This window comes from Numenius arquata, chromosome 7 (genome assembly GCF_964106895.1).
Source record: "Numenius arquata chromosome 7, bNumArq3.hap1.1, whole genome shotgun sequence".
Taxonomy (NCBI): Eukaryota; Metazoa; Chordata; class Aves; order Charadriiformes; family Scolopacidae; genus Numenius; species Numenius arquata.
Window position 1 is genome coordinate 10,423,321 of NC_133582.1, and position 16,690 is coordinate 10,440,010.

Sequence of the window (16,690 nt, forward strand, 5' to 3'; positions counted from 1 at the left end):
CATCCTCCACCCCGCAGTGCGCACCCACGCATCCCCCTCCCACGCATCCCCCCCCCTCCCACGCTCCCGCCTCTCCTTTTTTTTTTTTTTTTTTTTTTTTTAATTTATTTTTCCCCTGCAGAAGTCGAGGTTAAAACCCTGAAACCCAAAACCCTGAAACCGAGCTGCTTGGCTCCGCCGGTGGCACGGCCCCCGCCATTCACACCCGTGTCCGCTCCGTGCCCCGGGAGCCGTCGGGATGGGCGGGGGGGAGGCGAGGAGGGAGGTCGGGCGAGCGCAAGCTGGGGTGACCGTGCCCCGTGGGTTACGCGTGGGTGACCGCAAAGCCGAAGGAGTGAAGGAGCCAGGGAGAGGGGGATTCTCAGCCATTTCCATCTCTCCCGGGGGCAGGAAAAGGCAGGAACCCGCGTGTCTGCGTGGGGGAGGGAGGAGGAACCGCTGAGGTTTTATTCTTGAGAGAAGCAATTAAATACAAATTAGTTTCACTCGTGCGGAGGGAAGATAGCCCCGTCTCTCTGTCCCTACCGTTTCGGGGCGGCCGGCGGGGGCAGCCCGTGGGCCGGCGTGGGTGCCCGGGCCCCGCCGCCCGAGCATCCCCCTCCGCCCGAGCATCCCCCTCCGCACCCGCGCACCCTCCGCGCTCTCCCGCCCCGACCGGCCGCCTCGCCGCCACCTCCGGAGCGCTGGGTGAGAGAAATTCAGGTTGAAGGAGAGGTTGACCCGGAGCTGCTCCCCCGGCCCCGCTCCCGGTGAGCCCCGGTGAGCCCCGGGAGGAGCGGGACGGGGTCGGGAGCGCTCCGTGCGGCCGGCGGGTGCCGGTGACCGAACAAGCCCGGTCTCCCCAGTCTGCATTTTAATCCTGAAATCTGGAAATGGAAATTGTTTGATGTATGAGGAGACGTTATCTAATTAGGGCGTAAGAAATTTAATCTTTCCAGCAGGCAGGTCATATAATTAATGTTAATTTAACGCTCAAATTCTCAGTCATTAATTTTTATTCTCTTAAATGTAGTTTGGCAGGGCCCCCTGATCCATGGCAATGGATTTTACTGGATGTAAGAGCACACTTGGTCTTTGGAGTGAATTACTGCAGCCCTTCCTATCCCAATAACAAGATCACATCATGTATGCATTATTAAGCCATGTAATTGAATGGTCCATAGTTTGCATATCAGACTATTAAAATAATGTGTTTTGCTTTTCTTCCAACACGTAATGTTAAAGCCTTTGCGAATATTTGGTGATTCTGATAATTATCACCAAATTACTACAAATGTTCTCTTCATTAACGTGATTTCTTTCAAGCATTTTTTAAAAATGTGAATAATGCATTAAGTGGTGGCTTGTAAAGTGTTTTTTAAATAAAACTTGTCAACTACAATTCGAAAATGAGACAAAAAAAAAAAAGAGAAAATTAACAGTTGCACGGGAAGAGAACAATTCTGCTATAAGATTGTAAAAGACGCTTTGCCTTTTTTCCCTGTTTCAGATAAGTGACTGTACACCTTTAAAGTTTCACTTCATCGGGAGCAAAAGTGCACGCAATCTAAAGAACTGTCGATTGCAGATGATACAGAACAGATGGAGGAACAAAGTTGGAGCTTTTCCCTTTACAGGGAATAGATGGGGACATAGGCAGACAGACAGAGAGATTGATTTGAAAAGATACTGACCTCTCTCCTTCAGCTGCAATTTAACTTGTCCTGGAAGGAAAAAAAAAAAAAAAAAAAAAAAAAAAAGTGAAATGTGCCTCCTCCCCTGCCTGCCTCCTGCCTCCCCCCGCCCCAAGCTCGCACTGTCATCGGAACAAACTGCTGCGCCGATCTCAGAAGGTGAATAATTCTCAATTAACTAAGTAACTAACTTTCTTCTTGCCATCTTGAGTCACTCACTTAACTAAATCTTAAGCCTTCGAGACCCTTCATTATTGCCTTCCCCCGCCACCGCTATTTTCAAAGTTCAATAGCAAGGCAACAAAAAACACTGCTGCAAAATAAGAGTCTCTTTTAAAATTAAAGAGCCGTTCATTTGCATCGGAAGAAGTTTTTTCCCCCACCCCTGCTTTAAATTATTTAGGCGCTTAAAAAAAAAAAAAAAATTAAAAAAGGAAAACCCCGAACACCCCACAACACCCCACGCAGCCCGTGTCAGGGCCAGTGTCACGGATGCTCTGCAGGGCGCGAAGCCACTGTGACCACCGAGTGGGTCGGCGCTGGATCAGGTGTGGGGTTGGGGCTGCGTGACTCGGGGCGTCCCGCAGCGCTTCGTGTTGGCTGCTCTTGCGGCCAGAAGCGCTGGGATCCCGCCGGGCCGACCCCGACCCCGCTGCTCCCCGCGGGGAGGATGCGCGGCAGCGGCGGGGGCGGTGCGGGGCGGTGCGGGGCGCCGCGCACGGCCGCTCCGGCGGGGCCGGGCCCGGGGCCGCCGAGGCTCCTCGCCCCGTCGGGATCCCGGGACGGCCCGCGGCGCGCTCTTATTTTGGTTGGGAGCGGGCAGCGCTGCCGGCTGGAGCCGGGGGAGCAGAGGGAGGCGAACTGTGCTCCTCTGTTTGGTTTAGGGTTGGGTGATTTTTTTTTTTTTCTTTCCCTTTCCCTTTCCCTCCTCTCTCTCTCTCTCTCCCCTTCCCTCCTCACTATAGCAACCAACGCCAGCCTGACAAAAATGCACCCTCTGTGGACAATGGCCCAGCCTTCCTGCTCGCCTCGCTCCTCTTCTTCCTCGCCGAGCGAAAGAAAGTTTCCAGCCCCCTCCCTTTCCCCTTCCCCTTCTCGCCTCTCCCCCCACACCACCATCACCCCCAACCCCCCGGGGCAGGCTCCTGCGCAAATCCCGGGCCGCCCAAAACCCCGCCGGGTCCGGGCCGACCCCCACGTGGGAGCCGGGGTGAGGGGACACACAAGCCGCCCCCCAGCCGGGGTCCCCGCTTTCCCCAGCCAGCGGGACGGGTGATTTCTGCCCTGGAAGGGGGGAAAGGGGGGGGATGCCCCCCCATTGCATTGGCCTGAAAGGGTTTGGGGAGGGGGTGATGCGGGGGTAGGGGGCTGGCAGGACACCCCTAGGCCGCCCCCAGGCCCGTGTCCGTGTGCGGTGCCGCCCGCAGCCCCGGCGGTGCTCAGCCCCCGGCTGTCGGGCTCGTCTCTCCGGTGGCGAAACCGAGCATCCCCGGCCTGGACCGGCTCCTGCTTCGCACCGCGAGTGGCGGAGCGGGGCAGTGGCGACCGAGAGCCCTTTGAGAAGGCGCTTCGGGAGAGGAGCCAGCACAGAAGTGCCCAGAAGTGCCCCGAAACGCTGGAAGAGGGTAGGGAGGATCACGTCCCCCGGTGAGGCAGGGACACGATTTATCTGAGCTCTTCCCGGGGTGTCTGCGTGTCTCCATCAGGCGTGATCACTGAACTAAACAAACAAACAAAAAAGCAACCGTTAGATTTATCAGAGAAGGCTGGGCACTTTTCCCTCTCTCTTCCTTTTTATTTCCCTCCCTCTTTTTTTCTTTTTTTTTTTTTTTTTTTTTTTTTTAATCTGTTGCTGTGTTTCGTCCCCGCTCAATTCTCCGGGCAGGGCAGGCTTTGGAAAGTCCCGGCTGAATGAAACCGTTTTCCCGTGCCGGACAGGCTGGATATCGCCTCCCCTCTCCCCTCTCCTGCCAATTCACCTGCTTTTCACTCCAGAAGAAACGCCCTTCCAGCTCCATCGCGGGGCGGTCATTTCCCAGCCAGGCTTTTGAACACTAAATTGCAAACTCCGCAGCACCAATCGCATCTGGGTCTGTTCCCGAGAATTCAACAAACAAGCTATATTAACTCCAACCAGAATTTATCTCGTAGACTGATGGAATTTGTCTCTTTTTTTTTTTTTTCCCTTCTGCTTTTTCTGCTTCTTTTCCCCCCAAGGCCTCATATTCACCACTCAAAATTTAGCAGCCTGCCTTTGATAAATTACTCAAAGTAATCCCTGCAACAGCTAAGTCTGACTGGTTGACGTTGTGTTAGAAGTCTTCATAGCGGTATCTGTCTATAAAATATTCACTTGCGGACTACAAAGGGTGGATCATTTTTAATGACAAGATTCAGAACTGGAGGATGAAGGGAAAAGATTAATATCCGTGAATTCAAATAATTTAATTTCAAATACTGAACTTAGAACGTTATATCCGACTAGTTTAAACAGTGATGCAGATAAAATAGCAGTCTCGGATGAATGAAGTGGCCGGAAGAATAGAGTTGCGAGGAATGTTAGAAATGAACATTAATACAAACTTTACAGGAACTTTTTTTTTTTTTAATTCTACACCTTTCTATCTTCTGGGATAATCAGTATCTAGCAGGGCAAAAATGTATATGATATTACACGCACGTGTGTGTATATCTATATATGCAGGGAGCGAGATTTTCTTTCCTCTGGAGATAGGTGGAGAAATCTATTTAGACGGCGGATTTTAATTTCAATGGGTAATGTGAGCTTGTGCAATCAAAGTTATCAATTTCTGTCCTTTTTGTTTAGATTTCTTAGTTAAATGTGTTTGTTATATCTACCCCGAGGAGAAGCAACTTGAAAGTGTAGCTTTTGAGTCATCTTATAAATACATCCCTGAGGCTGCGGTTCTTGCAGCTTTAAGCAGTTTTCATTAAAGCAGCCAGCTGCCTCTTTGTGTAGATTGGATTTTTTTAAAGCAATCACTTGTGAAGCCCCGGCCTCAGTTTTGTCTCTCCGCAGGCCCTTAAAGTTGAAGTTTCATTCATGTCTTGGGTCTCTCCACCGAATCAGACTCCTTGGAGCAACACTGGAAAGAGCCACACGAAAGTGCAGGCTTGAATACCTCAGAGAGAAAGGTTAAAAAGGAAGCAGAGATCAAAACAATCCCATCTCACAAAAGGTGCATTAAATGCGCCCCAGCAATAAGCACAAATCTTCCAAGTTGGCCTTTAAAGGGAGCACCAGGAGCCTCACGTTTATTGCACCCAGCAATTCTCTGAGCAACTCGCCGCGTCTTTGCACTCCTGGCGCATTTCCTCTTAAAACAACATCTAATGGGAAGATAATAGAGACGCAGAAAAGAGGCGCGGGGATTTCCCCCCCACTCCACTCCCCTCCCTCCCCCCCCCCCCCCCCCCCCCTTCCTTTCCTTTTAGCTGCGTGAGTCTATCTCAAGGCTTTGAGACCAGAGTTTAAAATAAGCTTTCCACCTCTAAACAGAACTGGCATATGCAATATATAAATATATATATATATATATTATCCACCCTAGAAACGCAGGCACCCAGAGGCCGGTAAGAGCGTGTGTTTGAAGAGCGCTGCCCCAGCCCCAGAGCCGGGGAGGATGATGAGCAGTGGCTGGGAGCCGAGGCTCGCTGGGAACCAGCCCCGCTCCTGGTTTTCCTGCTGGAAATGCAGCTTTCTCTCCGGCAGCCACGGGAGTTGAAACGCCAAGGGAGCCCGACGTTTCCCCAAGCCGGAGCCCGCTGCAGGGTGGCGGGCAAGGGGACCCCCGGGCGCGGGGGTGGCCGGGCGTGGGGGCGACCGGAGGGCTCCCGGAGCTCGCCAGCGTCCCTCTGCATGCACCTGATGTGTATGCAGCACCTCGCCTCCCAGCCAGGAGAGAGCTCCAGTTAAGTGGCGCTCTATGTATTTTATAGCGAATATTCTCGAGTAGCTGCACCGCAATGAAGGAGATATCAAGGAGGCCTGTCAGTTCAAAGCTTTTGGGGTTGTTTGAAAATCTTCTTCACGTCAAAGTAAGCAGCCCTAGTATTTGAACAGCTGCTTTGAACAGTGAAAAGGGCTGAGCTGAATCAAAACACTGCAGTGTCTGCCCAAGACACCGCATCACCTTCAACCTGCTTTTATACGAGCAGAGAAAAGGAAAGAAAGGCTGGTGAGACCTCTAATCCCGCGGGGTCAGCTCCGCCAGAAAGGGGCCGCATGACTGTCTCTTTCACATCCCGAGCGCCTCGGACCCGAGCGGGTCCCCGAGCGGCGGCCGGAGCCGGAGCCGGCGGCGGGCAGCGGCGGAGCCCGGGCGGTCGGGGGCTCCCTCCCCGCCGCTCCCCCTCCACGGGGGGAGATGGGAGAGCGAAGGATGCTTAAGGAGCGGTATTAATGACAGGGCTAACAATGATGGGGAGGACGAGGAGGTGGAGTCTGCGGCGGCTCTGAATGCACCCGCCGCGCTCCCCGGCTGCTCCCAGCTGCGACTCCATAGGCGTGCGCTCAGCCGGGGAGGGGGCAGGAGGGACGGCCAGGGGCTTTGCTGCGGGGCTCCGGGTTTTGTCCGCCTCCTCACGCCGTGTTGCCACCTCGGTAATTGTGTGATTACCGTTAGCCTTCGAGATGTGCCGCCGGGGCGGCGGGGGTGAGAGGCACGCAGGAGGGGTGACCGCAGGCATCACCCGCCGGGCGGCCGGGCAGGACGGAGGGGGGAGAGATGCACGGGAGGGGCTCGGAGGGGTTTCCTCCCCCCAACCCCCCCCCCCAAAAAAAAAAGTGATGGCTGGAGCTCGCCGACCCCCCGCGTCCCGTCTCCTCGTCGCTGCCGGCACCCCACGGGGACCGACTGTCCGTGGGACGCGCTGACGCCGTGGGGCCGGGGCACACGGGAGCTCCCTCGGACGGTCACCGGGGGTAGGTCCGTGCTGGCCGAGCTCCGCACGCCGGCGGCACCCGCGGGAAAACCTCGCCCCGACAACGACGCGTGGCGCGGCCCCAGGTGTCGCGTCCACGCAGGAACTTTTGGTAGCGGACCCGGCGGCGGGCTGGCGGGAAAAGCCGCCCCCGGCAAAGCCTCGGCGGCCCCGGGAGCGGGGCGGGAGGGCTGGCCCGGGCGCCGGGGGCGGGGGGAGCAGGGCGGCTCTCCCAGGACGGTCCCCGCGTTGCTTTGGCGGAAGCCTGCTGCCGACTTGCCCTCTCGTTTTGTTTCAACTCACTGGTCTACACCTAATTGGGAGGAGAGAGACGAGAAAATGAGCATCGAATTATAAAATTCCTGGGTGCCCAGTGGTTTCCACAGGGGAAACAAAAGGCAGAGCTTCACTTCAGAGGCACTGACTTCCCTCCCCGCGACACTCGCCGAGCAGGCAGTATTGTTCTTCCCTTCGCCTGCACGTCGAAGAAAGGGGGGAAAAACCCCTTAGGAAGAATCTCCACTCTTTCATGGACAAAGTTTTTCCCCCCACCACCCCCTCCTCCTCCTCCTCCTCCCTCCCTCCCTCCCCACCCCCCGGCAGAAGGAGCTCTTGATACGCCGCTAAACTAACGAAACGAGGTAACTCCTGCTGCGCCCCTTGTCTCAGGGCACTGGATATCCTGTTTATGCTGCTTCTGTGTATATGTTTATGTGCGGGAGCCCATCCCCCCGCTCCTCCACACACCCCCACGCAGAGGAATATTTCCAGGCAAGAAGCCTTTCCAGCGCTCACGTTAAACACGGTGATTTATAAACAACTCGCAGGAAGAAAAGCTGTTTCTTGTTAGTAGTAATAAATTCCCCGGTCCGCCCCATTGTGTTATTTCGGTGATGAGGATAGCGGGAGCCTGCGACGCGCACCTACCCCCGTGAGCGGTTTATTTTCCAGACAAAGCTATGGCTTCCAGCTCAGAAATGGGCAGCCAACTCTTTTCGCGGCGGCCAGCCCGGGCGCTGCTCATTCCTAGGAAATCCGGATCCAGTTCCAGGGTCTCCTTCCTTCCTGTCCGGGCCGCAACTTCTTTTTCTTTTTTCTTTTCTTTTTTTTTTCTTTTTTTTTTCTTTTTTTTTTTTTTCCTATCCCTCTCTTTTTCCTATATTTTTTTCCTCATCCATCACGCTCCCCCACACCCCCCCAAAATGTTCCGTGTGGATGCAGAGCCGCTGAGGCGGACCCGTAGGCACCCCGTCCCCCCCCCCGCCCCTCGGGACGGGACAAGTGGGACACCACCACCTCCGCAGCCCCGAGGTGCGAAGCCCCGACGACACCACCCCCCCCACCCCACCCCCCCGGCGCCGCGCTGTGCTCCAGGGGACCACCGGAGGGCAAGGAGCGGGGCGGCCGGCATGAGAAAGTTGGGGGCGGGTGGGCGAGCCGGCATCCCACCCACACCCCCCCCCCCCGGGCCGCCCCGGGGCAGCGCGGCCGGGCTCCGCGCAGAGACCCGCGGCGGGGCTTGAGCAACAGGAGCCGGCGGGCGGTGTGGGACCGGCGGGGCGGGGCGAGGCGGGGCGGGGCCGGCGGCGAAGCCTTCCCCCCCCCCCCCCCCCCCCCCCATATCCCCTCCCGCCGCCGCCGCCCGGTTCCCCCTCAGAGTTGGGTTCCAGGGGGCGGGGCGTGGAGAGGGGGGGCGTGGCGCCAGCCGCCGGGGCGCGCCAATGGTGGGCGGCGGCGGCGGCCGTTGCCAGGGGCGCCGGCGTCCGTCAGGGTGCCGGCAGCCAATGGCGTGCGGCGGCGGGGCGGGGCGGCCGCGCGTGCCTTCGCAGTGGGCCCCGCCGCGCGGGCCGAGGCGGGGGGGAAAGGAGGGAGGGAGTGGGGGGGGGGGGGGGGCGCGGGCGCCGCGCGGCGCCCGAGGCGAAAAAGTAGCTGTCAAATGCGCGGCGCCTTTAACCGTCGCGATCAGTGCGGCTCGGCGAGTCATGGCGACCGCAGCCTCCAACCACTACAGCCTGCTCGCCTCCGGCTCCCCCATGGTGCACGCCGAGCCGCCCGGCGGCATGCAGCCCGGCGGCGGCTACCGCGACGCCGGCGCCCTGGTGCAGGCGGACTACGCGCTGCAGAGCAACGGGCACCCGCTGAGCCACGCTCACCAGTGGATCGCGGCGCTGTCCCACGGCGGCCCCGGCGGCGGCGGCGGCGGCGGCGGCGGAGGGGGCGGCGGCGGCGGCGGCGGCGAGGCGCCCTGGTCGGCGGGCGCGCTGGGCCAGCCCGACATCAAGCCGGCGGTGGTGCAGGCGGGCGGGCGCGGCGACGAGCTGCCGCCGCCGCCGCCGCCGCAGCACCCGCCGCCGGGGCGGGCGCCGCACCTGGTGCACCACGGCGGCGGCGGCGGCGGCGGCGGGCACCACGCGGCGGCGGCGGCGGCGGCGGCGGCGGCGGCGGCGTGGCGGGCGGGCGGCGCGGCGCACCTGCCGCCCGGCATGGCCGCGGCCAACGGGGCGCAGGCGGGGCTGCTGTACTCCCAGCCGCCCGGCTTCACCGTCAACGGCATGCTGGGCGCCGGGCAGCCCGGGCTGCACCACCACGGCCTGCGCGACGCCCACGAAGAGCCGCCGCCGGGACCGCCCGGGCCGCCGCACCACGGAGGCGAGCACCCGCCGCCGCCCCACGGTCCCCACCCCGGGGCGGCCGGGCCGGCCCCCGCCGCCGCCGCCGCCGCTCCCCCCGGGCCGCCGCCGCACCACGACCCGCACTCGGACGAGGACACGCCGACCTCCGACGACCTGGAGCAGTTCGCCAAGCAGTTCAAGCAGCGGCGCATCAAACTGGGATTTACCCAAGCGGACGTGGGGCTGGCGCTGGGCACCCTCTACGGCAACGTCTTCTCGCAGACCACCATCTGCCGCTTCGAGGCCCTGCAGCTCAGCTTCAAGAACATGTGCAAGCTGAAGCCTTTGTTGAACAAGTGGTTGGAGGAGGCGGACTCCTCCTCGGGCAGCCCCACCAGCATAGACAAGATCGCGGCGCAGGGCCGCAAGCGGAAAAAGCGCACCTCCATCGAGGTGAGCGTCAAGGGCGCGCTGGAGAGCCACTTCCTCAAGTGCCCCAAGCCCTCCGCCCAGGAGATCACCTCGCTCGCGGACAGCCTACAGCTGGAGAAGGAGGTGGTGAGAGTGTGGTTTTGTAACAGGAGACAGAAAGAGAAGCGCATGACTCCCCCGGGAGGGACGCTGCCGGGCGCCGAGGACGTGTACGGGGCCAGCAGGGACACGCCGCCGCACCACGGGGTGCAGACCCCCGTGCAGTGAACTCGCGGCGGGGGCGCCCGGCCCCTCCTCCTCCTCCTCCTCCTCCTCCTCCTCTCCTCCTCCTTTCCTCCTTCCCCCAACTTTTGATTGTCCTCTTTTTTTTTTTTTTTTCTTTTTCGGTTTTTCTTTTTTTTTTTTTTAATAATTATTATTATTATTATTTTCTCCTATCTTGAAAAAAAAGACAAAAAACAAAAAACCGCGCAAAAAAAAAAAAAAAAGAAAACAAAAAAGCGAGCGAGCGAGAGGGCGAGCGCGAATCACAGCAGACAGACAGACGGACAGACAAAGCACCTGCACCGAACTGTCCCTTAGACGGTAGCGGGTGCGATGCTGTATTTTGACCTTTCCAGGCGAGCGCCTGTGCAACCGGAGTGGAGCGAGTACCGCGCACGGGCAGGCAGGCACCGGCACCGGCAGGGCAGGGGCAGGTACCGGCAGGGCAGGGGCAGGTACCGGCACCGGCACCGGCAGGGCAGCGGCAGGGCGAAGCTGTTCGCACAAAACTCCCTTGCTGGCCGGCGAAAAAAATACGGCGCTGCCCGGCCGGGGAGGGGGCGGGAGGAGAAAGATTTGGGGTGGGGGAGTGGGGGTGGGAGGGTGGGGGGGGCGCAGCCACCTCGGGTCCCCTCCGCAGCCCCCTCCCGCCACACAAAGGCAGATTGCATTGTGGAATGTCGCTCGGTGTTGGCACATGCTGCTGTGTTTATTTTCTGTGGATCCCCTGTAGGAATATATGAGAAAAAAAAAAAAAAAAAAAAAGGAAGAGAAAGGAAAAGCTATCCCTTTTGATGTAGACAGTATTTAACCGTACAAATTTGCACTGCAAGAAAATCGAAGTTTACATAAACAAATTCTTTGTTTTTCTTTTCTTTTTTTTTTTTTTTTTCCTTCCTTTCCGACCTTAATTTTGCAAATGACTTGCATTTTCCACGGTGAGCGTTAGTCAACCAGTGACCGGTCTACAATATGTTACTGTGTTTTAGCCTTTGCTTTATGTGTATATGTGAACTTTTGTTATAAACAAAGTCTTCTTAAATATGTGTAACGCTTATTTTCTCCTTTTACCGTAGCAAAAAAAAAAGAATGCGTATATCTGTATGTATGTATACATATGCATGCGTGCATAGACGTACATATATACACATATATATAATCTCTCTATATACACATACGTATGCACCGCCAGCTTCCATTCTCCAGAGACGTGACTCTCGTAATTGCTTAATATACGCCTTCAACGGCAAGAGTCGAGTTTGGAGAAGGGAGAATAATGCAAATCGACAAAGTAAACTTCATTTTCAGGCAGTGTGTCCGGGGGCCGAGGCGCAGCCAGAGGGGGAGGAAAAAAAAAAAAAAAAAAATATATATATCTATATGCAGCCCTTCCAGATTGTGTCAGTGCGGGCGAGCAAGGCCCGGGGTGGGAAAGGCGGAGACGAAACAACACGTTTCCAGAGTTTTCCCGGAGAAAGTGGCACTTCCTTGAGAGGCACAGGGGATTATTTAGCTTCACCCCCACCCCCTCCCCAAGCTCCCTTCTTTTCCCCTCTTCCCCCCCGAGGCTCCCCGTGCGTGCCTTTGGCATCCCCCCCCCCCCCCGTCCTCCGTCCCCCTGCCCCTGGCAGCCTGTACCGATGGCGGTCCCCAAACTTTCTTTCGTGGAGCAGTTTGGCAGCAAGGCAGAGCCGAGGAGAGCCCGAGGAGCTGCTGGGCCCGGGGGGGACAGGGGGGGTACCCGGGTGCTTACACCTGCGTGTAAACACACGCTGTCCTGTGTGTGTCCCCCCCCTCAACCTCTCCGCAGAGACCGTGTGCGTTTCTTTTTCGCTTTTACTTTTCCTATTTATTTTTTTTTTTCTATTCGTATCTAGCCCCCCCCCCCCCCCCTTCCCCTTTCCCCCTCCCGCCTTGGTCAGATTGCGGTATAATTTCTTGAAGGAAAGGACCAGTTTTAATTTGGGCAGCCTTGTGTCTTTCACTGGGGAATGAAATGAAGTGGGAAAAAAAAATATGCCATTTTTCAACCCGTCTTTCTTTTCCCCTCTTCGTTAATAGTTTTAAAGTGCATTTCGTGACATTATCTCGATGGGAAACAGTTAACTTTCCAAAAAAAAAAAAAAAAAAAAAAAAAAAGAGAAAAACCCAACGGGGACAAAAAAAAAGCGCAAAACAACAAAAAAAAAAGGAAAACAAAAAGCTCTAAAGGGAAAGCAGAGGAGCGGGACCTCGGAGCAGCGCATGTATGTGCGTGTGTCTGCGTGCGTGTGTTTGTGTACTTATGCACACACACAGCTATGCATATACATTAGAGGAACTTTAAACTATGATAGTTATAAATTCATAAAGGGATCATTTAGTCAGCACGAGCGAGTGCTATAGAGGCAAAGCATTTTTATAATCTAAAAGTTTACTTAGTTGAGTGTTGGACAATTATGGAGGAAAAAAAAAACAGTGAAGCATTCTCTGGCAGAACTCTCCTATAAATATTGCATTCAGTAGCTAAGGCTTTAGAGTATGTTTCTCATTGTCTTTTAAAGCGCCTGTGACATTGGGTTTTCTTTCCTTCTTTCTTTCTTTCTTTCTTTCTTTCTCTCTCCCTTCCTTTCTTTCTCTCTTTCTTTCTTTCTTCTTGGTAAGACAGATGATGATTTTTAAGAGGCACATGCATTAGCCTTTTTCCTAGTTTTCCAACAATTGTTACAAAGATACGGGCACCAAGCTTTTCTCTTTTCTTTCTTTTTTTTTTTTTATTTTTTTTTTTTTGGGTGTATTGAGCTGCTTGTTATTTAAAGTGTTGAGGACTAGCGCCTAGTGAAGTGAATCAGATCAGGGCAGATCCAGTGGTAAAGGGAGGAAATGAACTTTCAGACACTTATTAATATACGTGCGTAAGGTCAGAAAACGGAGTCGAGAGGATGTTTGAGAAAAGCCTCAAACTCCAAATAGGTTTACTAAAAAAAAAAAAAAAGTTACCACGCAAACCTTACCACTATGTATATATGTTTAATATTTGTCCTTTGAAATGCAGAAATAGTTTCAATGTTTTCTTTGTCTATTTTTCTTTTTTTTTTTTTTTAAATGCTACCCAGGGAAATATTTTCATATCATTTTTAAGTGGCCTGCCTCAATGTATATTTATTTCTTTTAAAGCAAACAGGTTCTGGAAACTGTTTTTCTGTAGCTTTAAATGAGTAGGTGAACAAAATCTATATGGGATGTAATTTTTTTTTTGGTTCAGTCTCTTTAAAAATACTTTGTTTTGGTACATTTGGATGTGCTTGTGGGGAAAAATAAAAACGCAGAGATCCTTATATATTTATGTTAAAGTAATATTTTATTATCTACATAAAACAGAAATGCACAATACCTTCATAGTTTGTTCTAATTATTGAAATATCTTTATTTTATTTTTAAAGATAGCACAGATTTGCATAGTTCTTAAGATTTGGAGGGAGAACACCCCAGTACTTATACTGAGTTGAGTTCTGTGTAAAAGCACCGCCATTCCTTTATATTTCATGGAATTTTTGGAATAAATTTGATGCCTATACCGAGAGGTTCCACGCTCGTAACTTCCAGGGTCTTGGAGGAGAGCCTCAGGAGCTGGTGTTCATTGTGTCTCTCCGCAGACGAACCGCAGCCGCGTGTTTTGAAGCATGGATTTCTGTGCGGGTAGGGGGTGTCCTGCTTTTGATGCTGGTGGGGAGAGCTGCTCCTCAAGTTGGTTGCATGTTGTGGAGGAAGGCGTGAGGGAGGGGGGAAGGAGATTCGGCTCTCCCCGTTCCCTTTTGATAATTTAAGGTCTGAGCCCTAAAAAAAAAAAAAAAGAGAGAGAGAGAGGGAGAGAAACAAAAAGGCGGGGCTTAATTATGGGGAGTACTGTTAAAAGCAGGGAGGAAGGATGCAGCTGCCCAGCGGGGCTGCGCACCCCCGGGCCGGGCTGGGCCCCGGGCCCCGCGGCGGCGGCTCCCAGCCGGGAAGGGCCGGGGCTTTCCCGTTAGACGTCTGCGGCTCCGTGTGTGTGTGTGTGTGTGTAACAAGCCGGTCGGTTTTACCCGGAGGGGTCCCGGCTGGGGACCAGCGGGGCTGGCGCGCTGGCGAGCGACATCAAACTGAGCAGTGTTCGCACATGCGGCGGTGTGTTCAGGTCCTTTTTTTTTTTTTTTTTTTTTTTTTTTTGGCTGGCTCGGTTTCCTAAGTGCGATATCCCGCTCTTCTCCCCCCCTCCCCTCCTTCCCCATAGTTTCTAGGCTTATTAGATTTAATCATCTTTTCTAACTCCGAGTCAATATTACACTCATCCCGAACAGATTCAGCTAAATGATCTTATCAATAGTTTCGAAGAGAAGTGACAGAAAGAAGAAGTGTTTTGTGACCGCAGACGTGCTGACGGGTAAAATGTTGAAGCTGGGTATGGATTTAAAAGTCCTTGGTCAATAGCCCGCGGAGCCGGCTGCGGAAAGCGAGCAGCCTCTGCCCTCTGCAGGACACTCGGGCCGGCGCCGGGGGAATATTTCGCCTTTGAGGACAGGGCCCCTGCTATCGGCGAGCTCTCCCGTGGTCGGGTGGGCAGGAGGAAGTGACTTGGATGGATGGATGGATGGATGGATGGATGGATGGATGGATGGATGGTACCTTGGTCGGCGGGGCAGGCCCGGCGCCGCGGGGATGGCCGCCGGGAGCTGGTGGCGAGGGTTGCGCGCCCCCCGACGCTGTTCGGGACCGGGCTGTCCACTGCGGACGCCCCCGGGTGGCTCCTCCGGGGCTCTTGGCCCAGCGAGAGTCTGACCAGATGGGAACGACTCCTCTCGTCCTTCCCGGCTGGTTGCGGGGAGGCCGGCCGGCTGGGGCGGGGGGGGGGTCCTTTTCTCCGTTTCCTTCTGTCTTTTAAGAGAAAGAAGAGGGGGAAAGGGGGCGGCCGCAGGATGCACCTTCTGCAGGTGGATATCGGGGTGCGCGGCAGCTCCCGGGGCTCCCCCACTTTCATTCCCAGCAGGGACTCTCTGTCCTAGACGAGATGTCAACAACAAAAGCCCCGTTCCCTCGGCTCGCTCCCTCTGATGGAGGCCGAAACTGGAAGGCGGGAGGAGACTGTGCATCCCGAAGCCCTTGCGTCGTGATTGCCCCCCCTTTCCCCCCCCCCCTCTCCGCCGTGTCCCCCCTGCTGAGAGGGGGTGATAGGCAGCGGTCGGTGTCGGCCGCCCCGAGGAGCTCTCGCCGCCGCCCAGCCCGGTCAGCTCTCCCGAGGGCCGAGGCTTGGAAAGAGAGAAGCCGGGAAAGGGGAAATAATCCTGCGAATTCCCCAGGTTGCGGGGCGGCCGGGTTAGTACCGCGCCAGATGATGCTCTCGGGCCGGGCGACTTTGCGAGACCCCCGACGGGGACCCGAGACCCGGGGAGCCCCCTGCTCCGCCCCGTCCTGTCTCTCTCTCCCTCCGGGTTTCTGTTGACAGGAGCTCGGGGTTCCCCCTCCTCGGTCCACCGGGCGAGTTTATGGCCCACGCCGGGCGCCATCGGTGCGGGGTTTCTCGGGGTGACCCGCCCGGGGAGGGGAGGCGGCGGGGCCCGGCGGCGGCGGGGGGGCGAGCGGTCACCGGCAGGCGAGCGAGCCGGGCTTAGTCCGGCTTAAACCTCTGGGCCCGGATGAAGCCATGGGGAGGGTCGCGTACAGGGGGGGTGTCCCCTCCGCCCGACCCCGGTGGGAGCAAGATGGGGGGGAAGGTGCCCGCGGCTTCTCGGCGGGTGGAGAGGGCAGCGGCGGCCTCCTGCTGCCTCCAAAAGGGAGGCTGGGCATCGCGGTCTGTCCTGCAAAACCTGGTTCTCCCGCGTCCTCTGCTCCTACGGGGGTTATCTAATTTATTTTGTTTTTCGGAAGGGGCGGGGGCCTGTGGTGCCGCCGAGGGTTTAATCTCGAGATAGAAAAGAAAACAACAATTTTTTTATTTTTTTATTTTCTTTTCCCCCGAGTTGCGGGCGCTAAGTTGGTACTTTGTGCTCGGGGCATGGCCAGGTTGTCGTCGCGGGTGTAGGAAGATGCTCCCAACAAGGCGAGTTTCACCTCGGCTTGGCCGGGCGGTACTTGGAGGAGCGGGCGCTTCCCCGGCGGAAACCAGTTAGAACAAACCCGAAGCGTGTTTTAGCAGAAACGGTGAAATAAAAAGGAAGGACTCCTCGGACCCGACTTCTCATCCAATTATAAACCAAACAAGCGGGCTTTTCGGCAGCCGAGGTCGCGGATTTCCACGCCGCGCCCGGCCCGTGGCCTGACCCACGCCGCAACTCCCTTTCCTGGAACGGCGGGTCTCTCCCTGCAAAGTCCTCGTAAATCCCCCCGAAACTCGGCCAAGCGTCCCGGGGTTTCAGGCAGCACCCCCGGGGCCGGGGAGGCCGCCCCTGCCGGCGCGGAGCCCCTTCCCCTCCCACCCCCTTCCTTCCCCGGCCTCGCAGCGGCCCCGCGCCGCCCCCTCAAGGCCCGGGCCTCTCCGCGGGACGGGGCGGGGGGGTCGCATCCCGCCCTCCCGTCGGCAGGCAAGGGAGAGGGATGGAGCGAGGGGGGCGCGGAAGGAGCCGCGGGAAGCCTTTGCCGGTGCTGCCGGGGGTCGCGGCGGGGCGGCGGCGGGCGCTGCGCCCTTGCCCGGGCGGGCGGCTGGGGTCCCTGCCACCGGGGGAGGGGGCGAGTTTGGCTGGTGTTTGGCCGGCAAACACCCCGGCCCCTCTCCGTGCACAGGATCAGCCCCCCGCCCAGGGCAGAGCCGCTGCC

At 56.7% G+C, this 16,690-nt stretch overlaps 1 protein-coding gene across 1 annotated transcript; it reads left to right on the forward strand.

Annotated features, from left to right (window-relative positions):
• Positions 1-8,599: 8,599 nt before the first annotated feature.
• On the forward strand, positions 8,600-9,928 carry POU3F2 (POU class 3 homeobox 2). Its single transcript, XM_074150652.1, has one exon. The coding sequence runs from the start codon at positions 8,600-8,602 to the stop codon at positions 9,926-9,928; it is 1,329 nt and encodes a 442-aa protein (XP_074006753.1).
• Positions 9,929-16,690: the final 6,762 nt, after the last annotated feature.